The following is a 25,208-nucleotide window of genomic DNA, read 5'->3' as shown; positions in this document are numbered from 1 at the left end:
GTCAATGTCTCTCTTTGACGTTTGTTGAGATTTTATATCGGAAAAATAAAGTCGAATGAAGTTTGAAGTTAGCCTAGCCTTATGCTAGCCTTATGCTAGCTAGTTAACTAGACTAAAGGCTCAGAAAAATAGCAGCTAGCGTCATTTATACTGTGAAACCCCATGTGTTCATGTAATTTATGTCCATGTAGATAAACACATTTAATTTAACTTTACCTCGAGTATTTATAATTTTAACTTTTAACGGTGAGGGATGAACACGGAGACTGAGGAGAAGGTAAACACAGCTCCATGACTGATGAGGTGATTGGGCTACAAAGCATTTTACAGCTCATTTAAGATATTAAAGGAAGTAGACGCTGGGATATTTAAGTGAGGAACTTTTACATATTAATAACATTTATAGGAACGTTAATGGTGGAAATAAGACATTTATTTCAACATAGCACATCCTGTCCCATAGGGTTACACGGTAGCAAACATGGCGGCCATGATTTGAGTTGACCAGACTCTCTCTAATATAATATATGGCTCTGAAGGCAAAGAAAGTAGAGCTCCCCCTGGTGGCTGGAGTCTGTAGTACAGGTCATAACATTGTGACCAATAACAGAGGAAATAAATAACATTTAAACCGTCTTGTGACAGTTTGATTAGACTTGTTCTACGTGTTAAGAGATAAACTTCATATCATTTTATTGTAGTGACGATAAAACCTTTAAAGCTCAGATATAAACATGGTGTGAAAACAAAAAGAACAAAAGACAGGAGCCAGATCATCCATGTTTTGAAGATTAATACATTATCTTTATTCTTTAAGAATAAAATCATCACAGAATAGTTTTAATAACTCTTAGCTATATATTATTTTCAGTACATACACAGAAGAAATGTTTTGCAGCTTAGTTTATTGTTTTTTTTTTTTTTGGTGTATTTCAGTGTTTTGTATTCGTGACGTTTGGCACGATCACATCTTCTCTCTGCAGCTCTTCTCTTCTACACTTTACCTGGATGGAAAGAACAAAGCAGCGTTAGATATGAATACACGTGGAGGATCAGGGATGTAGCTGGTTTTTAAGGAGGGAGGGGGGGATGAAGGGGGAGGGAGGGGGTTTTGCATGCAGGATATTCTTGGTAGGAACATAGAGTCTCTTTCTTGAAATAGTCCCACACATATAACACCACATGAAAGGCAGTGAAGCTTCTGCACACATTTAATTCACGTTAATTCGTTACAGGTGCTTGTGCTTTCTACCTTTTCGACTCTCAGACGTTTAAACTAATGAATGCTTCGTACGTATGAGTCATATTAATTTTGTGATCTCTCTTTTAATTCTTTCAAACGCGCCACCGTTTGCAAAATGCACAAAATTAGTTTGATTTCAGTGAATGCAGATTCATGCCAGATGCAGCATCGTGCCAAGAAACTAAAGTACTAGAACATACTGAAGTTATAATTATGTTGTGAATATGGATTTGAAGGTCAGATGCTTTACTCTAAAAATGTATAACACTGCCCTTCATATTCAAATTAAATCTAATAATTTACACTTTAAACACATGTTTATTATACAACTATAACTTTAGTATGTTTCAGCTAAAAACGTCCTTATCATGGACCTAACTCTTTCTAATGCATTTCTTTTTTAAAGCGATGCACGGTGCAGGAGTTTTCAGGGGGAATACCTGGTTTGGTTACAGGGGTATGAAGGAGGAAGAGGAGGAGGAGGAAGGAGGGGGGGACGGGTTTAGACTGGATTGTCAGAAAAAGGATAAATACGTCCGAGGAGAAGAAAGTTAGACATAGAGTGAACAGAGATTAGAGTAAAGAGGCTGGAAGATAATTAAAAAATAGAAAAAGGGGGAAGAGAGAGGTTAACAGTTAAAATACATTTTAATGGAGATGGTTTAAATGTTATTTATTTCCTCTGTCAGTGGTCGTAATGTTGTGACGGGACTGGCCAAACTGATGCTATTTTCCCAGGGATATGGGTGGAACCATCTTTGCAGCTAGTGTTTGATTAACATCTGTACTGTTCTGCTCATAATACGTTCTGCTCCAGTTACAAATAAATGTTGGATTAAACACTCAATTTATTTTAAAAAAATAATGTTTTTATAACTCTCACGGTCCAAACTGGAGCCTCTTTACGGAGTGGTTGGCATGGCAACCATCATGTCACATCCTGTATCTATAGCGTCAAATAACCAACTAAACTTAACAAAACTTATCCAAAAACATTTGAACATGCATCAACATTATCAACAACTACCAGGCTTGAAAAAAGCTTGAAAAGTCCCACCCACTAACATGGAGGGGGTGGAGCTAATGACATACTGCAGCCACCAGGGGGAGCTCTACTCAGCTTTTCCTTCACTTTAGAGGAGCCGTTACACCATCCATAATTATACAGTCTAAGGTTTACAGTTTTCAGATCCACGCGCTGATTAAACGCTTACCCTCCAGATATGTGCGAGCCACAAACTTCAGAAGCTCGTCGATGAGAATGACCGGGAAGGAAAGCTTCAGCACCATCAACCACTGCTCCACGTTCAGATGAGTGAGCTTGAAGATCATCTGTGGACGAGAACGGCAGCTGGTCAAAAACTAGACGTCCAAGTAAGAACAGTTTGTGCATCTGTGGACATTTAAAATGCTAAGGAAACGGTTAAGAAGGTAATGTCGATCCTATTTTGTGTAGGACGCTCACAGGGAGGGGGTCGACGTAGATGATCATGAAGTGAAGGGACATGGAGAGGCTCATGGCGCCCACCAGCCAGCAGTTACTCCAGGGCGGCATGCGCACCAGGGACTGGTTCTCAGACAAGCTGGTAAGAAAAAAGGATGGAAAGGCAGAGACGTTTGGACTTTTTAGTCAGTTTTACAGACTGACTTTTAATAGAAACACTTTATAAAAATCTCAGTTTAACATTTGCAACCCCACCCTTGGCCCTTGAAGTAAACTACCTCGGTGACCACAATGTTCTACGTCACAGGTGTCAAACATACAGTCAAATCTGACCCACAGCTTGAATTAATTTGTCCACTATTCAGGGAAGTGGACAAAACACAATACTGAGACCCAGGACTAAACAGCAGACAGACATGAGCCACAATTACACTTATTTTTCTTAACCCTTTAACATCCTCCTGGGTGGTTTATGGGTATATTTAGAACCATCAGAGCTCTGGACAGGGGTTGCGTTGGAGTAAATGCTGCATGATGCAATATGTCATTTTTGTCTGATTTCATTGATAAAAGTGAACCCAACAACTTGTTATTTTTTAACTCGGTGCCAACTTTGATTACTCCAGACCAATACCACTTACAGTGATTCTTACGTTTGTGATACAAACTTCAGAGTCTTGGCTTTCAAAAGAGACCAAGACCATGAATGAGCTCCAAAATGTTCAATTTACTTTGGGTATGTCCTAAATATTTATTTATTTTTTTGCAAAAAGGCTAAAACAAATGGGAAAAGTCTTAATCTGTTTTGTTACTGGACTGGCCCGCTTGAGATCAAATTGGCCATGTACATGGCCCTCGAACTATCTGAATAATCTGAATCGGAGTTTGACCCGTCTGCTCTGACCTGTTCAGAGCGTTGCACATCTCGATGGTGACCAGCACAGACAGAGCCATGGTCATTGGTGGAGAGGACTCGAACACCTCGCAGTGCACGCCGTCAAAGTCCTCGTTGTCCTCGCTGCACTGCATGAAGTGAGACTGACGGGCAGGAGACAGAAACACGTGAATGCGTCAGATGAAAAGACTGAAGAGTTGCTCTAAACGATAAGATGTTTGGACAGAGAGGTTTGACTAACCAGCTGGTAGAAAGAGACCATCGGACCCTCGTCGCAGTACAGGAACCACCAGGCAGCTGCTGCAACGGTTGCGGCTCCAACGTAACCTGGAAACCAAAAGGGAGATTGTGATTTTTGCGAAGGGTCCAACAGTAATAATCAGAAGTCAGAGTGAGCAAGAACTCACCTCCAATGGCCAGATATCTGAAGAAGAGCCAGCCGGAGATGAGGGGCTCTTTGGGGGAGCGGGGGGCTTTGCCCATGATGTCCAAGTCAGGGGGGTTGAAGCCCAGCGCCGTGGCGGGCAGACCGTCAGTCACAAGGTTGACCCAGAGGAGCTGGACGGGGATCAGAGCCTCAGGAAGACCCAGAGCAGCGGTCAGGAAGATACTAAAAGAGGGAGGAGGAGACAGTTTACTTGAGTCCACTCGGGTCAAAAGCTGCACCCAAACAACACTGAATGTTGCAACGTTTAAGAAAAGTTTCCTGGAGACAAATCTTCCAGAGAAGGTTAGGTATGAGCACTACTCTCTGATAGAAAGATTTATTGGACTAAATCCACTCAACTCCAGGTGAAGACAAGGAAAGACTTTAGGAATCTACAGCGAACCAACTCTAGGACTCTAGTTGAGACCAGATCGGCCTTAAAACATCTGACAAGTTTGACTCCTCACCAGACGACCTCGCCCACGTTGGAGGAGATGAGGTAGCGGATGAACTGCTTCATGTTGTTGTAAATGGCTCTGCCCTCCTCAACAGCAGACACAATGGAAGAGAAGTTGTCGTCAGCCAGGACCATCTCAGAGGCAGACTTGGCAACGGCAGTGCCAGAGCCCATGGCGATGCCAATCTCCGCCTTCTTCAAGGCAGGGGCATCGTTCACTCCGTCACCGGTCTTTGTGAAGACAGAAAGAAGAAAAAACAAACAAATGAGTGAAACCATAACCCACTTCCTTTTTTTCCGAGCACTAATTATCTCCTCGTTTCTTCTCACCATGGCTGTAATCTCATCAAAACCTTGCAGGAACTCGACAATCTTTGACTTGTGCGATGGCTCCACTCTGGCGAAGCAGCAAGCCTTTCGGACGGCGTTCTTCTGCTCGTATGGTGGGAGGTCGTCAAACTCGCGGCCTGTGTAGGCCTTCCCGGTGACGTCCTCGTCCTCCTTGAAGATGCCAATGCGGCGGCAGATGGCCACGGCTGTGCCCTTGTTGTCACCTGGAAAGGAGAGATTTAGTCTCCTCTCGTTTGTCTTGATGTGTCGTGATGCGAGTGTTTTACTCACCAGTGATCATGATGACGCGAATACCGGCGGCCCTGCACAACTCGATGGAGCCCATGACTTCCTTGCGTGGAGGGTCGAGCATGCCGACGCAGCCCACGAACGTCAAGTCGGTCTGGAGTTGCAAAAGTTGGTTTAGTTAAAAGCAAGCGCGTTATGTTCTTAGCGTAGATTTTTCTTTACATCTCATTCATTCACCTCGTAGTCTGCAAACTTGGTGGAGTCCTCCAGGTTCATCTCCTCCTTCCTCAGAGGAGTGTCACGGGTGGCGAGGGCCAAACAACGGAGGGTGTCGCGCCCGGTTCCCCACTCCTTGATGATGGACATGATGTGGTCTTTGACCGGGCCAGTCAGCGGCACTCGGGTGGTACCGACTCGGACGTAAGAGCAACGATCGATCACTCCCTCTGGAGCGCCCTGAGGACACAGAGAAGACATTTGACTTCTTGTCTGTGATGTTTAAATATTCCTCCATGACGAGTCCCCTTTTTTTTTGTGACGTTCTCACTTTGACAAACATCTTGTTTCCCACGGGAGCTTTGGCCGACTTGGCGGGGGAGCAGAAGACTGACATGGACTTCCTGTCTCTGGAGAACTCCAGGGTGAACTCCTTCCTCATCAGCTGCTTGACCACCTGTGAAGGGAACGGAGGTAAACCATCTACGAAAACTGCTTTTTAAGAAGTGTTGGAATAAATCACCTAACCTCCTGAGACCCTGCGTCCTCATATGGGGACATTTAGTTACTAGTTGGTCTAGATACTAGTTGGTGTAAAAACATTCTTCATTCTGCAGCCGATCACCAGACAAAAGTGGACAAAACCTCATTAGATTTAACAGTTGAAACTTTGATCCATATTTTCTGGTGGATTTATCCGTGCTCTGCAGTCAGCAGCGTTTTTTTTTATGCAACAAACAGCTGCTGCATCTGGAAACCGAAGATAATAATAACCTGGAAGACATTTAGACCTCCACTTAAAACCCATCAGATACTTACGGTGCAGCAAGCGTTGGCTCTTTCCACCTTGGACAGGCCACGCACATCAGAGTTGAAGACGTTCATCTTCTCCACCAAACAGCAAAGAGCCGTCTCCGTCGCCTCACCCACTTTCTCATAAATCCCTTTGGACTGCACCAAGCAGAGACAGAGATGAAATTAATTGAACATTTTGAGGTGTTTATAAAGCATATAAGTCAGGAAAAAATAAAAATCTGCTGCCCAGACCTCGTTGTAGTCCAGAGAGGAGTCGTTGCACAGAGCGCAGATGGTCGCCAGCTCAACAAGTCCGTCGTACTGTCCACACTTCACCAGCGAGCCGTTCCTCGTTCTGCCCGGGAATAAAAGTTTAACAAACATATTAGTTTGTGGTCAGTGTTTGGTGTATGTGTGATGCACATCTTAGCTCCACTTACACTTCTCCCTCGGGGGTGTACTTTGAGCCAGAAATGTCAAACTGACCGAGGGCGACGTTGTCATTGTCGACTTTATCGATGATGAACATCTGCGCGGAAATTAAAATATTAATCCACCAGCATCCTGATTTGAAAATGTACAAAAAAAATGTAATGCCTCTGAGGCCGCCCACCTTGGTGACACACATCTGGTTGGTGGTGAGGGTGCCGGTCTTGTCGGAGCAGATGACGGAGGTGCAGCCCAGGGTCTCCACGGAGGGCAGGCTTCTGACGATGGCGTTCTTCTTGGCCATACGGCGAGTTCCCAGGGCCAGGCAGGTGGTGATGACGGCGGGCAGGCCTGCGATGGAAGCAGAAGCCATAGTGAATTAACACCGGTTGTTTTAGTATGAAACGAGGACAGGTTGTCTGTCCAACACCACCTGGGCCTCTAAAGCCTCTTGGCAGGCTGACAGTAGTGGTGGTGGTCCCTGCACTGGAGCCCACCCAGACAATTGTGTCCTCCAAAGCTATTCCTGCTCCGAGCCATTCAGTCCTCCTGCACCTGGAGGGAGATGATCATTCTTGGCAAAAATCTGCCCAGACAATGAAGTGGAGAAGCTCTGGAGAGAGTCCAGTTCAGTGACATTATCGTGGCATCTGCGTTTGCAGATGATGTTGTCCTTTTGGCATCTGCTATGTCCGTGATGAGCATTGGCGGAGTTTGTTTACAGCCGACAGGAAGGAGCGCGACCGCCCGCAAACCTGAGCTTGTTTTTGTCCCGGAGAATATAATCGGCTACAGTCAGGAGGTAGAAAAACAGGATTAAGTTGCCCTCGAATTAAGTATTTGTTTTCCTCTTTTCGCCTTGTTCCTTTTTCTGACACTTACAGCACCTCTTGCATTTATTTATTCAATAAAATTCATCATTTGTGAGTTCTAGGAGTAAGTGAACCCTTGTTTTCAGTAGCTGCTGTGACCTCATTGTGCAGCAATAACTCAAACATATCCAAAGAATTTAAGGATTCCCATTTGTTACAGCTGAGCCACTCGTTCTCGTTAACAACTCAAAGAAATCAACGTCCTCATATAATTTACCTTCGGGGATGGCGGCTACGGCCAGAGCCACGGCAATCTTGAAATAGTAGATGGCCCCTCGGAACCAGGAGCCCCCGTGGACGGGGTCGTTGAAATGACCGATGTTGATGATCCACACGGCCACGCAGATGAGGGAGATGACCTAAGGCGTGAGAAATTTGAGACACTTTTGTCAAGTCACAGAACAGAATTAGGCCGTAAAATAAAATAAGCAAAGGACGAAATAAAGGATGGAGCTCCACCTTGGAGAGCTGCTCTCCGAACTCGTCCAGTTTCTGCTGCAGAGGCGTCTTCTCCTGCTCCGTCGCCGCCATCTGGTCGCGGATCTTGCCGATCTCGGTGGTGACGCCGGTCGCCACGGCGATGCCGGTGGCTTTACCGGCGGCGATGTTGGTGCCCTGGACGAAAAAAAAGAACCACAGATATCCGTGGTTTAGATGGACTGTTGGGCGAATACTGATGCACAATAGCTCAAGAGGTGTCAGTTATTGGTTAAGCTGATGATGATGATGATGATGATGACTCACAGAGAACAGCATGTTCTTCTTGTCCTGGTTCACGGCCCTCGGGTCCGGGACCGGATCAGTGTGTTTGATCACGCTCACGGACTCGCCTGCAGAGAGGAGGCGCAGCGTTCAGGGTCAAACGTTCGTCACGGGTTTTGTTAAACATTGGTGCGTTTTTGTGTGAAATTGTACCGGTGAGGATGGACTGGTCCACTCGGAGAGTGGTGGACTTGATGGAGATGAGCCTGATGTCAGCTGGCACTTTGTCACCGACTGGAGAGAGGAAAAAGAACAACAGATTGTTTTATTAATTTAAACGTGCAAAGAGCTTCATGGGAGTCGGGACTGCAGCCGGGGTGCAGAGGGGGAGGAGGGAAGGGGGAGGCTGGGTTGATTGACTGGGTTTAACACTCGGGATGGATAGTGTTGTTGTTGAAAGCTGATCCCACAGTGAGAGTGAGAGGGAGAGGGAGACCTTGGGGAGATCATGATGTGGAGAGAACAGGTGTACGGCGAACAGAGGGTCCACGTGGAGAGCATTTATACCCGGCCTGCTTTCTTTGTGACGTCCTTAAAAGGACCCGTGCTCGTTCTGATTGTGAAGGACGTTGCGGCCGACGTGCACTCGCTGTTCTGATTCATTGGTGCTGCCGTCGCGTTGTGCAGAATCTGCACATTTGTCTTATATATCCTTATATTTAGTCGTCTGCATGGAAAAAGGAAAGTTAAAGTATGGAGATATCTCACCAGAAACCTCCACCACGTCACCGGGGACGATCTCCCTGGCCTTGATCCTCTGAACGCTCTTCCTGTCCGCCCGGTAAACCTTCCCCATCTCGGGCTCGTACTCCTTCAGGGCCTCGATGGCGCTCTCCGCGTTACGCTCCTGTTGCAGAAAAAACAAAAACCTTTTTAGTCTTTTTCTTTGTGCATGAATAAAACTCTGCTCTTTGGTTACTTTAATTTAAGTAGATGAAACAGTTTCATCAGATTATTGTAAATCTGCTGCAACAATCTGTCCAGAGGGAAGTTGTACTTCCTCGTGTACATGTTTTTGTTTTGTCTTGAGTCCGTTTGGGAACTGAACATGCTCCTGCACAAATCTGCAAGAGTAACATCAACGCAGTGAACGTCTGTTAACATCTATTAATGCTCAACAATCCGGGAACTACCTTCCGTAAAATGGAGATAGACACTACATTTCCCACAATGCACACTTTCGTCTAATTCCCTTTCAGCTCTTTCTTTTGTTTGAGGCCGTCTACGGCTGGTGTCGAGGAACCAGAAGTCTGCACGGCTCAGTCTGTGGTTTCTGTAAAGTGTAAAGCCCCAACTCATGCCAGCTGCCCCCCCCCCCCATCCTCCCTTCAGCCCCCCCTCCCCATGTGTGAATCCTTGTGCATAGTTTCCAAATGACTGCCGCAGGGTTTGATGTAACGTGATCGTCCCTCTGTATTTTTACCATAACCAACGGTTAAAACCTTGAAGGACCCTCCACCTCCACTCAGGCCCCCCCCCACCTCCTCCCCCCGCCCCCCCGCCCCCCCGGTTTCACCTTTGACCTCCTCTGGAAGGAGCGCGAAAGTGTCGGTGAAGGACACACAGGTGATTTATTGCGCTTGTGTGGAATGTGTCCTTGTGATTGGTCGTGTTCCTGACCTGCCACACGCCCACGACGGCGTTCGCGATGAGGATGAGGAGGATGACGAAGGGCTCCACGAAGGCAGTGACGGTTTCTTCTCCTTCCTCGAACATGGCCAGCACCTGGCAGGTGACGCAGAGCAGGTGAAAGGTTAAAGATTTGGTTTGGAATCATCTTTATTTATCACGTCCAAGGAGTCACGAGATAAGAAAAAAATGTGAAATCTTCGCATCTTATCTTATTCGCATCGTATCTTATTCCTTGTTTATACATGTTTTTCTTAGATACAAGGATAAAATAAAATAATAATAATGAGGTTGGAGTAAAATTTACCAAAAAATGAACAGTCCAATTTACATAAAGTAAAATACATTTAGCTAAAGTGTCTTGTGTGCAACAGTAGAAGAAAACAATCTGATTTAAATTATTGCAATTTTAAATATAAATCTCTAAAAGGTTCGAATTATTCACATAAATATGATTCAGAAACATCAGATAAGACCTGAAAGTGGTAGAAATATTTATGGATTTATTCATCCTGACATTTTGTTCTTCTTCTTCTTCTAATTTGGGCCTTGAAATTAACTTCTGATCCACTCACTGATATATGAATATTTGCTCATAATGTTTGTGTTTCTTCTCTTTTTCATATTTCCTTCTATATTTAACCTCCTGAGACCCAGCGTCCTCATGTGGGGACACTACGTTTTAGGTTTGTTTCCACTTCTTATATCTGTTTCTCCTCATAAAGAGACATTTTTTGTCTTGTTATTTAATATTCTAGTTTTATACAACATGCAAATTTAACAAATTCCTGAAGAAGAACTTGTTTGAGGACGTTGGGATTTCGTCCACATCATTTTTCTAACTACGTCTTAGGTCCTTCTAATCCCACATACCTGAAGATCCTAATGTTGTTAGAATCTTTGGTTTAGAGGTTAACGTTTTTATAGAAGACGCGCTAACAGGTTTATGTTTGCTCTGCACCTGTCGTGTTATTGTCTTTTACTGCTGACTGGCACAAAAAGCAGCAGCTATTTCGGACTCTTAACGTCGGCTCGTCCCGAGTGTCTCAGATCCTCAGATTCCCCCCCCCCCAACATTACACCATTACATGTGAACCTGAACCTATAGTGGAAACACGTGTGTTGCTGACCCTGTTTTGGAAAAGAAGCCTCCATGTTGACATTGACACAGATTAGCTGCAGGCCAGCAGAGCACAGTTCCTCCTTCGGCGTTTCCACGTCTTCTCTCTTTTTAAAAATAGTTTGCTCTCTGTCTGTCTCCGTCCCTCTCGTCTTTCTCTTGTCTGTCTTCACCCTGCTTCCCTTCAAAGACGCGATCGATCTGCGGAGCGAGCGTTAACAGTCTGTCGGCGCGTGGCACCGCCCCGACATTCCTGTGTATGAATAGGATGAGCGTGTATTTGCAGTATTTAGTGTTCTCTCTTTTAGAAACCTCTTTTGTCATCGTAGCAAACAATGCCATTGTGCAACCCTACCCCTCACCCCCGTCTCACTCTCTCCAGGCCACCCCTCGTTCCTTCCATCCCTGACCTTTGTCCAAGGATACTGTTTCTGGTCCTGGCTTGAGACTTTTCTTAAAATAAAGCTCCTGCCACGCATGTATGTGTGTGTGCGCACACACGCTTTCTGTCTTTGTCTTTCCTCCTTCTAAGGCCATGGAGGCAGCTGTTCACGTCCAGGCCAGAGGCCACAGATCGAGGATTAAGACGATGCGAGCGGCCGACTCTAAAGCACAAAAGTGTTTTGGGGATCGGGGGGAGGGTGGGGGGGAGGAGACGTGACACGGAGGGATTCCTCGCGTAAATGAGAGCAGGTCCAAATGTAACACAACCACACGGTGTTTGTGTTACGAACCCGGACGAGGACGCACACAGGAGGAGGAGGAGGAGGAGGAGGAGGAGGAGGAGGAGGAGGAGGAGGAGGAGGAGGACGTCACAGTCACCAACCAAAGCTCTTGTTTCTTTTTTTTTGGTTAAAGTTTGAGGAAATGCTTCTAAAGCATAAATATAATGAGTAGAAAACAACGTAGAGATCCAACAAATCCATTAGTCCTGCAAATAAATTAGTCGATTTCAGTATTTAATAGAAAATGTTACCAATCAACATTCAGAAAAGATTTGAAGAAAGAGACAGAAAGTTTAACTTGAAAGGAACCGAGATCTTTAAAAACAAAAACGAACAAATGAACTCAAAGACAGTATGTTAAGGAAATATAAGAATATATAAGTTAGATTGTTAAACCGTCGTCATGAAAGGTCGACAAACATTTCATTTTTTGTTTTGTTTGTAGGAACTAAACTGGAAACGTGAGAGTCAGTTATTTTATTTCATTTTATCATATTATTCTTATCGTTTTGCTGCTTATTGTGTTTAATGTAAGTTCTCTGTAAATTGATTCTTTAGGTAAAGGATCTGATTATATCAGGTTTCTGCTCTTTTCATTCAGATTTGGGAACAATTTTAAGTTTTTAATGACTTTTTTTTAGGATTTGTTTAGTATTTTGTCTTTGACTAAAAGAAATTGCACTTTAAGACCTGAGAGAGAAAACTTTATTCCACCACTATATAACAGTAACAGTTCCCAAAATTATGACATGATTAGCTGGACATAAAAGTGTTTGATGTAGTTTTTTCTAACACTTACAGTTTAATGGATTAAAGTTTCAGATTTGATCTGAAATAGACAGAAAACTTATCTAAAGTCCATCATGTAGTGTCTATAAATATTGAAATCTTTGCAAATATTCACTTTTTTAGTCCATTAATAAAGAAATAAAGATCCAGGTTTAAGACACTTGATGATGTTGGATGAGTTGATCTGCAGAGATTTAACCACAGAAAGTCGGTTAAATGAAAACGTTTCCCATTAAAAGGTGAAGACTTATAATAATAAGTCTCAGGTTGTTATAAACGGAAAATGTCGTCATTTAAATAACGTTCTCCTCAGCCTCGTCTTTCCTCTGTACCTGTTCAGGTGTGACTGGTTCAGATCATTAAACTCGACGTCATGAGTTTTGTCTCTTTTCTCGGTGCAGAATTAAACAAACGAAGCTTCTTCCAGGATTCATCTTAGTTTGATTTGCATTTTTAGTTTTGTCGTTTCTCTTTATTTGGGATCAGTCGAACCTAAGAGCTATAAAAACTAAGCATCATCTCTGAACAGGAAGTTCAAGGGAAAAACATTTTGTCCTCATATGTGGACACAGGGATTATTTTACCAATAAAATCATGTATGTAACAAAATATGTTCATTTTCATGTCCCAACGTTTAATTACCTGATAATTAGTGAAGTTAAAACTCGTTACTGTTGGTTTCATAGTTTCATCTGTTAACGTTGATCAGGTTTTATACGTTTGTTACGTGATCGGCTGCAGAATGAATCCACTGAAATGACGCCGTCTTGTTTTTACACCAACTAGTGTCTAGTTAAGAGGATAAAGTTTTAAATGAGCCAGAATACGTCCCCATATGAGGACGCCGGGTCTCAGGAGGTTAAACATCTGCACACAAGACACATCTTCATCTAAAATGTCTGGAGATCTCATGTGGACTGTACATTTTATTTTAACATTGTATTTTTATTCCTATTGTTATGTCTCTGTCTGGTTCTTTCTTATCTCGTGACTCTTGGACAAACTGATTTCCCTGCAGGGATCAGTAAAGTGATTTAAGTCTTGAATCTTGAGTCTGACTGGATGAAGCTTCTTGACGGTTCATGCAAACGTGTCGGCTTCAACTCACCAAACAGTCATTGCACTACTCATCATATTTATTCCACCTGTTTATCCCGTGTTTCCTAAATCTTTAACTGAGCTTTTCCGCTCAGTCTTGTGCGTTGTGTCTGGAATTAACTGGATAAATATGAATCTGAAACTTGAATTCTTCTCAATAACTTTGCATAAAACAGTTTCTATTTGGACCAATGAGACGTGAGCTTCCTGCTGCTGATTCCTTCCTTCTTATTTAACTTCAGAAAACCTTTAAAGGAACTTCTGACTCTGACTGACTCAGATCCAACAACGTGGAAACAAACAAAAACTCAGACTCACGAATGAGATGCAGGCGGCCAGCAGCAGGATCCTGACCAACAGGTCCTCGAACTGCTCCACCACCAGCTCCCAGATGCTCTTTCCTGCACGGGAGGGAAATCTGATGTTATTTAAAGGAACATCTCTGCTGATGTGTTAATTTCAGGTGTAAAAGCAGGTGGACTCACCCTCCTCCGCCGGCAGCTCTGTGGGCAAAGACAGAGACGAGTGAACGTTAAAGATGTGTCAGATTTAATGCAAAAAAACCAAACAGTTTTCATGCTCATTTTATGTTTTTTTTATTATCTGCTCTGTGCACGTCTCCCTGTTCGCACATTTAATTAAACTACTGCAGGTCTGAAGCCTCCGGACACTTTCCTCCCTAATAAAACATCTGACACCTTGATGCACCTGCTCCTCCACAAACACAACTCTTTGACCCTTTGTGTCAGTTTCCTTAAATTAAACCGGGAGCATGTGTGTTCGTCTAAATCCATCCATCTTCATCCATCCTTCCCTCACCGTTGAAGCCGTACTTCTCCAGGTTCCTCTTCACCTGATCCGGGGACAGGCCGGTGTCTTCGGTGACGCCGAAGTAGGACAGGACGTCCTCCGAGTCCTTGATGTGTGCGTTCTCCATCCTGGCTGAAACGGAGAGGCTTCAGGGATAAAAGAAAAAAAACTGATCAACGTGCCGGCCTCAGAATCACAGAAAGAACAAAACCAAAAAGCTGCGTTCACGCACCACTTTCTTGAAGCGTGGGATTAAAAAGTGGAAACCCCCCCTCTTTCTTTTTTTTTACTTTCTTTCTTTCTCTCTCTCTCTCTCTCTGCCCCCTCTCTCCTGTCTGAGCCCCGGACCGACGGAAAGTGCAACCCGGCAAACCGTCCCCAAAAGTTTTATACAGATGAAAAAGTGGCCTCATTGGTGCGCGCTCACCCCCCCCTCAACTCACCCCTCATTGGAGGAGAACATCACAAACAGGTGGGCAGGGAAGGCCCAGTAAAGAATAGGCCGAGGGGAGGGAGGGGGGGCAACAACTGCTGCAGAGGGGGCAACTGGAGATAAGATGTGTATGAGAGAGGACAAAGACGACATGTTTCTGAATGAGAGGACACACATGCAGCTTCACATGTCTGCACACACACACATTTCTATTTATTTCTATTTATTTAAAAGTTCCTCCGTTCAACGTTCACTTCACAGCTACTACGCTCAAACCTGTTTTCCAAATAAATGCATCATCTCCCCGAGGTTCAACTCTCACACAACAACAAGCAGCTGTTCTGTTCACGATCGAGCCGGACGTCGTCGTCCCCCCCCCTCCCAGCCTCCTCTGAGTGTTTCCCCTCTAACCCACCGTGGTGTCAAGGCTCAAGGCTCAAGGTGGCTCACTGACATTTAGCTCAATCTCCCTCATGGGCTCATGTTACCGAGCTCCGCGCTGCAACACAACGCGACGCAACACAACGTGTCAGCGTTCGCTACCGGGAAACGCTGATGGAATTAAGTTATTTCTTCTTCTGGCATCTTAACCCGCGATGCACTCGCTCCACTTAAACCCGTTAAACTGGCTTCGGAACCACACGGTTCATCTTTGCAGCAGTAATGGACAATAAAATGCTGCATGTGTGACGTCTAAGTTGTGGCTTTTATACGTTTTGAGGTAAAAAGCTCAAACATATACGTCGCACGGCTTCAGTATTTATGTTGTAATTTGTTATATTTTCTTAGTGTGGGAGTCAGAGGGTTGACAAACTTTATTTGGATGGTTTTATTTTAGTTTTTTATTAACTACGCGCTCTGCATGACTTTAATAAACCAGGACCGGTATGAATTTACATACCTGACCCCATACGAGGACACTGCGTCCTCATATGGGGACGTTTACTTTTAGGTTCGAGTTCTTATTCTGCTTCATTTTCATTTGTCTTCAACGTTTTTCAGGCCAAAGACCTGATGGAGATTAAATAGAGACCCCCCCCCCCCCCCCCCCCCCCACCACCACCACCACCTGCTATATGAGTTCTATATTAATTAAACTGGGCCTAGTTCTGTTTATAAATATATATTATTAACATCATTTTGCATTTAATATTGAGATATCCCCTCATCCCTTTACTAAAATATGTTGGATGCATGTTAATGTGTATTTAAAGAAATTTTAATTTGTGGGGGAAAAAAAAAAATTATATATATATAAAATGTCTAATCAACCAAAAAGTTGTAAAATCTTTGTTTGATTAGATTTTTTTTCCCTTCACTAATTTTAAACCAACATATTTTAGTAAATCAATAAATGGAGACAGGGAATAAAAATGAATATTTTGATCCTATGTATTATTTAAATAACTTAACAGTTAATGCAGAGTGGCAATAATAATATTATTATATTATAATTAATGTAGAAACACATGTCTGAGCCTCTGGTCTAGATATTAAATGGTGTAAAAAAAAAAGTTTTTCATTCTGCAGCCGATCATCAGACAAACGCGGACAATGAACAAAACCTCAGTTTATTTATGATTAATTTCTAGTTCAATATGACATAAATTCTATCAGTAATAACTTTGTTAATTAGCTAATAATCATTTGAGACGATGGGATTTCATTATTTATTCATTATTTGCAGCCGTGCTCAGTTTAGCATTTTGTTACATGTTGGTGACGTTATTGTAAAACTGAGTGAAATAATCCCAGTGACCACAAGTGAGGACACATTTTTATTTAAAAAATAAGCCCAGGACTCAGGTTATTGTTCCTCTGGGTGGTTTATGAGACAGAAGGAGCTTTTTGAACCAGTTAAATGCTAATGATGCAACATGTGATAAAAGTCATTATAGGATTAAACCAACACATTATTTAAAAAATTCAGACGAACACTGAGGTTTGCTCCAGTTCAGAGTTCGCTTCCTTTTCCGACTCTTTGCTCTCTGTGTGTTATCATGAGTGTTTAGCCTCTGTAGATTAATCCAGTCCAGATTTCTGGCTCCAGTGCTTTTTTTTAATCCGGTCTAACGTCATCTACATGTAAAATAAAGCAGTGACATGTGTCTAAATTTCTGCACCATTTAGTTTTTGTTTTAACTTTGATTCCTCCAGAACTAAACCACTTAGAGTGAGTCTTTAAAAAGAGACAAAGACCATGAATGAGCTCCAACATGTTCATGAACAGGATTCACTTTATTTACGTTTGCAAAAACGCTGCAATGACAAGAGGTTGATTTAAAACTTGAACGCTAATTATTAGTTGAACAACGATACGTTTGTGCAGCTCGGTGGAACATTTGGACGTTTTGCAGCAGCCGTGATGTAAGCGTCTGAGCGTGGGAGCTAATTGGCTCGCGGCCCTGACGGATCCAGGAAGCGGCTCCGAGCGGCGGCGGCGGCGCCCCCGCGGGCACGTGTGCGCGTTACACCCCCGGGGGGGGGCGGCCCGAGCCCGAGCGGCATGATTACATGATGAGATGAGGCCGGGCAGCTGGGGGGCTTGAAGAGCCCCACTGTAACTGTACCTAAAGCAGCAGTTGTGCTGCTCTGGTATAAATAGTGCGGCGGGCATGTGGGCAGGCAGCTATGACACAATGGCAGAATTGCAGTGTTCTTTCAGGGAGGTTTGAGAATGTGACACCCTGCAGCCGAAGACCCCCCTGGATGCTCCAAGGTCGCGCCAAGGTGGAGATGACAACACAGAAACGCTCCCGTCTTCAGTCCGAGCTGTTAAATAACGAAATTAATGAGCTTATGATGAAATAAATAAAGGAACTGGATCCTGTTGGTGAACATGTTGGAGCTCGTTCATGGTCTTTGTCTCTTTTTAAAGACTCTGAAGTTTCTATCACTAAAGAAGAATCAGATTCACTCTATGTGGTTTAGTTCTGGAGGAATCAAAGTTAAAAAATAAGAATTTGTTGGGTTCACTGAAGTTTTTTGTTTAAAAAAAAAGTGTTTTTTATTTAACATTCGTTATAACACAGACTCTGATTTGTGCCTTTATCGCATTTTCACAAATAGAATAAAAGTTTCACAAATCAGAGGCTGTGTTGTCATGAGCCTCTGTAGATTAATTAGATTAGATTAATTAGTGTGTAGATTAATCCAGTCCAGATTTGAGAAATCTAGGTCGAGTGGTTTTTGATCTGGACCTGCTCTAATTTCACAAGTTTCACAAATATAATAGTTGGTGTCGGACAAAGTTAATGTTTTACCTAAAATGTTTTCGCCCGAATTTTTGAAAAAAACTGTTGGTTGAATCCTATAATGAATTTCTAAAAAGTAGTTACATCACTTATTACTTGATTTTAAAAGTAACTAAGTTAGATTACAACTTGCTTTATTAGTTACATTCAACAGATGCCCCCCACCACCAAAAAAAAATAATAAAATCCTGTACAACCACCTGAACAACTTATTTTCTGCCAAAGTCTTGACTCAGTTTTCTTTTTGTTGTTTAGTTTTTTCTCTCTCGGGGAGTTGAACCTATGACCCTTCGGCTTCCAGCTCCTCCCTCCATTGTTGTTGTTTACGTTTGTGTTGCCGAATGGTTCTACGCGTCCTCATGTCCTCGTGTCCTCGTATCCTCGTATCCTCATGTCCTCGTGTCCTCATGTCCTCGTGTCCTCATGTCCTCATGTCCTCGTGCTGAAAACGTGACTCGTTGCATACGTCCCCGACACCAAGAAGAATATAAATATAATATAAAATGGGAAAAATAGTAACAAACAGTAACTTGAATAAGTAACTTTAATCTGATTACTGGTTTGGAAATAGTTACGTGTTAAATTACTGGTGACTGGTCGGATTAGAATAACGCGTTACTCTAATCAACATCATTGGTTCTGATCCAGTGGTGGGTAAAGATCCATTAGAGACATTCTACTGACCACATGGTGGCGCTGTTTGATACCGGTGATTTCCTTTCCAATCTGATACCGAGTAATATTCCTTCTGGTATCGGCGATACTGATCCGATATCGATACGTTGTGTAAATACACCTAATATAAAGCAGAGTATTTAAAAACATAGCTTCATACAGCAAATATAAGACATCAGAGTAATATATTTATGTATTTTAAACTCTGAAGTATATTGAGGTCGTGGCCTCATTTATTATATAACTGAGTTAATACAACAACAGAAAAAACAGACACACACAATCGCACAAAATATGTGAAAATGCTGCATCAAACACTAAATAATAATAATAAATACCATAAAAATAAACAGTTAAATAGTTTATTTCCTTTACACTGTGTCTTACGTCACCTCCAATGACTAAAGTATCAAAAGTATCGATGTTTTGATTTGAGAATCGATTTTAGAGCATAAAGACCTGGTATCGTAAGTATCGATATTTCAGTATCGGTCCAGGTGAAACTGAAGGAAACTTCACTTTGAGTTTTTGCTGGTTTCAGAACCATGAACAGCTGTTTTACTGTGTGTGATGGAGACGATCTCTCGTTTCTTTTTTATCTCGGCCCCGACGCTGACTTTTATTTTAGAGGCAGAACTCGGATCAGATTAGAACCGGGAGCTTTGAGGAGTCGAAGGGCGACGGAGGAAATCGGATTCAGGGCCGATCCCAGTTGTCGCGTTGACATGTCGTTACATTTCTGAGGAGAAGTGCGTCAGACGGGCGACGACATCGATGTGACGCACGCCCATAAACGAGGCTTAGCTCCGTGAAGAGGAGCAGCTGCTACACTTTTGTCATCGTATTGTTTTATTGGACGGTCCCTATCTGAGACCGGGGACAAGGACAACATGGACCCACACAATTAGTCAATTAGAGACGCCCTTAAAGTCCTAAAATCTAAAAGTCTTCTGGTGTGACTGTGTTAGACACAAACAAACACAAATGATATTAATCTTGTTTATTGTTCACAAGAAAAACTGACAAAATAAAATTATTAACAGTTTCAATAAGTTACTTCTTCAACAGTCAACAAATAAATAAAATAAAATAAAATAAATTACATAAACTTGGAATCATGGAACTTTCAATGTATTTATATATATTTAAATAAGTAAAATAATAAATAAATTAAAAACACACAACATTAAAAACCATAAATTTTTATGGAACCAATCGATTTTAAGTTTTTAATGTCTTTTGTTTTTAGGATTTTTTAAAAATATTTTATCTGTGACTGAACTAAAAGTAATTGTACTTTCAGACCTGAGACTGATTCTTGGTGATTCCTAAAATTATGACACATTTTCTGCTAAATCAAAGTTTTAGAGTTTGTGGAAACATTCAAGTTTAATGGATTAAAGTTTCAAATTTACTCATGTTCTTGTCAGTTTATCAACACACTGAAGTGAAACGTTTAAAACAGACGTGTTTTAACGTAACGTTTTTGACTGTGTGAAAGTTTTTATTGGTGTAATAAACATCTAGATCTAAAACACTTCATCCAGTTGGATCAGTTGTGTTGATCTGCAGAGATTTAGTGTCTCTGAACGTATTTAAGTCCATGATCGATCCCATTATATCCAGACTTCACGAGTACAGATGTTTTATTTTTAACTGATTTAGTAAATTCAAAGGTTATAAATAGAAATTAAACCTAGTGAATAAAACTTATCCAGTCTCAGTTCATTCATTCACCCGTTTACTGGACGTAAACCAAGGCCCTGATCTCTTAAGTAAACGTGTCCCTGAGAACATGAAGTGAGGACACACTCCTGCTTCTCGTGTTGCTCTGTTATGTCACCAAATCTCAGAGGGTACCCCCCCCCCCCCACTCCACCCCCCCCCCCCCCACTCCATCGCCCCCCCCTCCACCCCCACCTCCACCACCTCATAACCCTCGTCCCCTCGTCCCGTCTGATCCAAGGAGAAACCAGAGACTTCCTCCTCAGAAGATCCGTCTGGACTCTACCAGACTGAACTATGTTTACCCCCCCCAACCCCCCCACACCCACCCGCCCCACTACACCCACCCACCCCCACACCCCCACTCTGCCTCCAGGATCAGTGGATGCTGAGTTTACTGAGACCCGTCCAGACGTTTTATGGCATCAGTTAACAGCTCAGAGACTCCTCGGTCTGTCAGATTGTGATTGGTTGAAAAATGGTTGGATTTAATATAAATAAATAAATAAATAAAAATCACCAGTTATTTGTGGCAGCACGTGGGTTTTGTCAACCCATCCATCCTCCCCGACCTCCCTACCTCCTCCATAGACTGTACATAAATATGGACTCTCCACTTTCACTTCCTCTCATTCGTCCAAACTGACGCTATTTTCTCAGGAAGTTTGCAGCCAGAGTCGGATCAGTACGGTCCGAGGGCGGAGCCACGATACGGATGCCCCGCCCACACATCCTCCAGACTCACTATGCCCCGCCCACACATCCTCTAAGACTCACTTACGTTTTCGTTCACATAACTTTACGCTCTGCTCTACCTCCACCAGCTATAAGGACATGTTGAATTACAAACTGAATTCGTTTATTTATTTATGTTTTTACAACTCTCACGGACCTTTTTTACGAAGCGGTTGGCATGGCAACTGGTGGTCGCTATTACGTCCTGTTTCTATATAGCGTCGAATTAACTAAAATGAAACTCATCCAAAAATCTTGAACATTCATCAGCGTTATATTAGCTACCTAAAATATTATTTGACATGTGTTTTAGCGTTTCAGTTTGACGCAAGTCCCGCCCACTAACACGAAGAGGGAGGAGCTTATGACATATACTGGAGCCTCCAGACACCAGGGGGAGCTCTACAGGCTTTGGCTTCACCGGACTTTGCATTTATTAACATCTGGAGTCAGTCCACATGTGGAGGAGGTGTGGGACCCATGTGACCTCGTTCCTTTAGTCCTGATCCCATTAAAAACCACCTAATCATTCACCCACTGGTAGAAATGAAGCTGATTATGTGACGTCTGTTCGTTAGTGATGAGTCTTTTAACGAGCTGGTCACTAACAGTGGAGCAGGATTCCCGCTTCATGCGGCTGCAGCCATCGTGCTAATGAGACGACGGGTTCCACGTGGGCGTCTGTCTCCGGTAGCGGGTTCGCGGGAGTTTGGCATCGTTGGAGCTTCAGAGTATATTTAACCCTGTGGCTCCCCGGCCGGATGGCCCGTCCATATACGGGCCGGGGACACAGCGGCGATGACAGGCTGACGGATGAGCTCCGGTCAAGATGAAGACAGTCCTTCTGTGTGGAAGGTGAGACGCAGCGAGGCTGGAGGACGACGTGGAGGACGACGGGTCCTGCTGTTCCGTTTGTTCAGGTCAACGCGAGCACCTGCAGATTAAATAGCTTCTCAAACAAACAAACACTCCCTCAGACGTCCGACCGGAGTCGTAATCAGAAAAACAAGCGGCCACGTGAGAGAAAATATGAATGTGACCTTGCAGACACAAGTGTCAACATTACTGAGCATGTCACAGTATGTTCAAGTGTGAGACACACACACACTTTACGCTTCTATCTTTGAAAAGGACCTTGCGCTGACATCATGAATTCCACAGCGTCAACCTGACTGTGACCTTTGACCTTAAACCAGAGGCTGAACAGGTCCCGAAACATGGAGCCTGCAGTGGTGGCGCTTTGCAAGAGTTTGGCCCCCACAACTTCACAAAAACACGGGTGTTCAGACAGAGTGACTGCACATGCATGTGTGTGTGTGTGTGTGTGTGTGTGTGTGTGTGTGTGTGTGTGTGTGTGTGTGTGTGTGTGACAGGTGTTTAGCTGGAATGGTGTTAAGCTTTAAGTGTGTCCCATCCCAAGCCCTATTCCTGGTGCACACAAACACACACTCGTGTACCCGCGTTTCGATTTTATGAAATTAATTTAACATCAGAACCCGTCGACGGCTCCGTGAACTTTTATGGAATTTCGAGCTCAAGTTTATTTGATTTTTATATTTAAAAAAGCAAAAAATAAATATGTAAATAGATAAAAAATGCTAAACAAATACGTTTTTTCCCTTAATGCATGAAAAAATTAACCCTGAAGAGAAATAATAAAGAAACAGTCGTTACTGGATTCATATAAAATAAGAAACCAGTAACACAACAGCTCATTAACATATAATTAATGACAAATGTTTCACTTCGTTTTAGTGCAAAGAAGAACATGTTTTGCCCACAACTGTCACTAAATCTGTGTGAATTTTTGCACCATGAACCGGATTAGACGTGTGTTCGATACCTGGGATATAAAAACAGGGGTTTTTGTAGAAGAAGAAGAAGCTGTTTCCTGCAGTCAAGGATGAAAAGCTTCAGAATACATGATTAAAAATGATTAATGCCGTCAGTCTGCTCATGAGTTGTGTCGTCTGGGTAATAAAAAACTAAAAGTAAAAATCCTAAAAGGAGCCATGCATCTTAAAACTAAGACTTTCCATTATGTTTCAGAAACGATTCTTTCGTTTTCTCTTCTTGCAGCTCGAGTTTGAGTCGAGTCTTGAGTCGTCGGCTGCGTTTCTAGCTCATTTCCTGCAGAAACTGCTGCAAACTCAGTTACAGGTTCAATGCCACAACATTACGACCACTGATAAGGCCTCATGAAGGCGTCAGTGCAGCAGATCATCCCAGGAGGTCGCTTCCATCTCAAAGTTCAAGGCTACTTCTGGTTCCTGGAGTTAGAGCCTTCAGCCATCAGGACTCTCTCCCATGGAACCAGGGTTCAGGATGCAGACACCCCCTCTACTTTTAGTGCAGGGGGGTCATGCACCGAGCTCCTGTCCTTCTTTATTATGTGTTATTATTACACATGCATTTCCATGGTCCTACTGTAGCTTCCCCTCCCCTCCTCCTCCTCCTTATGAGATTTTCCTTCCACCGTCGCCGTCGTGAATTGATTGCACGGCTCCTGTCGGTGGGTGAGATGTGATAGTGAACGTGTGAACATTTTGTCCTCGGAGCTGATGTTTAGAAGTCAGAACATCTCCAGAAGTGATCATGATCCATCAGGACGGGATCAAGGATCATTGAGAAGTCTGGACCAGTCAGGGAGGGTCCATGGTGACCTCTGACCTCTGGTGAAAGCTCCTCCTGTGGACACATCACAACTGGAAAGGGAGATCTGATGGATCAGGCTCTCTTTTATCTGGGAAACAAACAGGTGGTCGCACCAAGAGTAAAATCCACATAACTGCCTGGACCCAGGTTTCTCAGAAGACCAAGATCCTCCGTGTTCTTCACTTCACCTTCACCAGGTCTTTTGTGTTCACTTCAACCACTCGTCCTTCCTGCAAAACGTCTCGTAAAATCGAGCCTTTTCCTGCATTTTACTCCCATTGTGACAATGCACGGGAAATGTTGCACGGTAACTTAATATCTCCCTCCTGTGTTGTGCAGTACATAGCTGGTGGAGGGGGTGGAAGGGGGGATAACTGAGGGCAGGACCAGCGCATGTCGACCCTGAGGCCTATAAATCACCTGCAGTATGTGCGGAGCTCGATTACCGCTCCAGAGCTGGAACCAAAAGAGCCCAGTGCTGAAAGAGGAGCCAAGTAAATAATATAACACGGAGTCCATCACTGCTGCAGCTCTCCAGGGAGCTCATGACGGGAAGAAAACAATAGCTGTGATCGCTTAGGAAGAGAAAACAAGCACGGATTAACCATTTAATACTTATTTAAATCTAGTTTTCTTTTAATAAAGGGAGGATATTCAGACTATCATGCTGTAATTTTATCATAATTTTATCACAAAAGTGTAAGTGAATCATGTTTTATTGGCTGGAAAATTGGGTGCACAGGGGTTCACGACGACTACAAAGGGCTGCATAAATAGTTAGCCGAACAGGAGGTCTCATTTCTCCGGAGCCGGTTGACAACACTTCCTATTAATAGTGAGGATTGTCCTTGGGTATTTTTATAAAAGGAGCGTGTGCATGAGGAGTAAGGCAGAAGGGGATGAGGTTTTCTCAGAGAAGACAGATAGGAAACAGCTCGTGTTACAGCAGCGTCCTCGCACACGGATCGGCGAATGCGTCAGACTTCGCCTTCGCCCACTGGCTTGTACCGAACCTCCTCCTCCTCCTCCTCGGTACAGTTAATGTCACAGCTTTGTTTTCGCCTGTAATTTCCTGCGCTGTGTTTCACACACATCGGGCCCTCGGTCTAATTTTAGCTCCGTAGGTAGAGTTCTGTCGACCCCTCGGTCTCTCCGCCGGCTTCAGGCCTTACAAGGACCAACCTCCTTCCCCCCTCCATCGCCTCCATCCACCCGTCCTCCTCCTCACCGACGGTTGTCTAGCAACCGGCCGTGTTTGCGTCTAAGCTGTGAAGGTCCGTGAAGGCAGCGTGACCCACACCTGCCCTTCATCATCTTAATTATCGCCGCCGTCCTGATCGTGGCGCGATAGCGCTGCAGGAGACAAGTTCTTCGCGTCTTCAGCTGCTGCTGCTGCTGCGAGGAAACTAAAAAAAGGAATGAGGAGTTAAAAGTTGATGAG

General features: G+C 43.5%; 1 protein-coding gene across 1 annotated transcript; it reads right to left on the bottom strand.

Annotated features, from left to right (window-relative positions):
• Window positions 1–778: 778 nt before the first annotated feature.
• On the bottom strand, window positions 779–14,685 carry atp2a1 (ATPase sarcoplasmic/endoplasmic reticulum Ca2+ transporting 1). The gene is made up of 25 exons (XM_047571667.1): window positions 14,523–14,685; window positions 14,300–14,436; window positions 13,966–13,983; window positions 13,799–13,881; window positions 9,740–9,844; window positions 8,828–8,966; window positions 8,273–8,353; window positions 8,102–8,187; window positions 7,817–7,972; window positions 7,575–7,716; window positions 6,670–6,836; window positions 6,497–6,585; window positions 6,309–6,411; window positions 6,081–6,212; window positions 5,593–5,718; window positions 5,283–5,501; window positions 5,088–5,199; window positions 4,797–5,020; window positions 4,477–4,697; window positions 3,990–4,192; window positions 3,824–3,909; window positions 3,592–3,725; window positions 2,709–2,826; window positions 2,458–2,575; window positions 779–1,004 (listed from the first exon to the last, which is right to left on the bottom strand). Exons 2-25 carry the CDS (start codon window positions 14,415–14,417, stop codon window positions 994–996), a joined length of 2,991 nt encoding a protein of 996 aa, XP_047427623.1. The 5' UTR covers window positions 14,418–14,436; window positions 14,523–14,685; the 3' UTR covers window positions 779–993.
• Between the last annotated feature and the right edge of the window lie 10,523 nt (window positions 14,686–25,208).

This window comes from Mugil cephalus, chromosome 20, assembly GCF_022458985.1.
Source record: "Mugil cephalus isolate CIBA_MC_2020 chromosome 20, CIBA_Mcephalus_1.1, whole genome shotgun sequence".
Classification (NCBI taxonomy): domain Eukaryota; kingdom Metazoa; phylum Chordata; class Actinopteri; order Mugiliformes; family Mugilidae; genus Mugil; species Mugil cephalus.
Note: the sequence above shows the minus strand (reverse complement) of the source record. Positions and strands in the feature narration are given on the sequence as shown.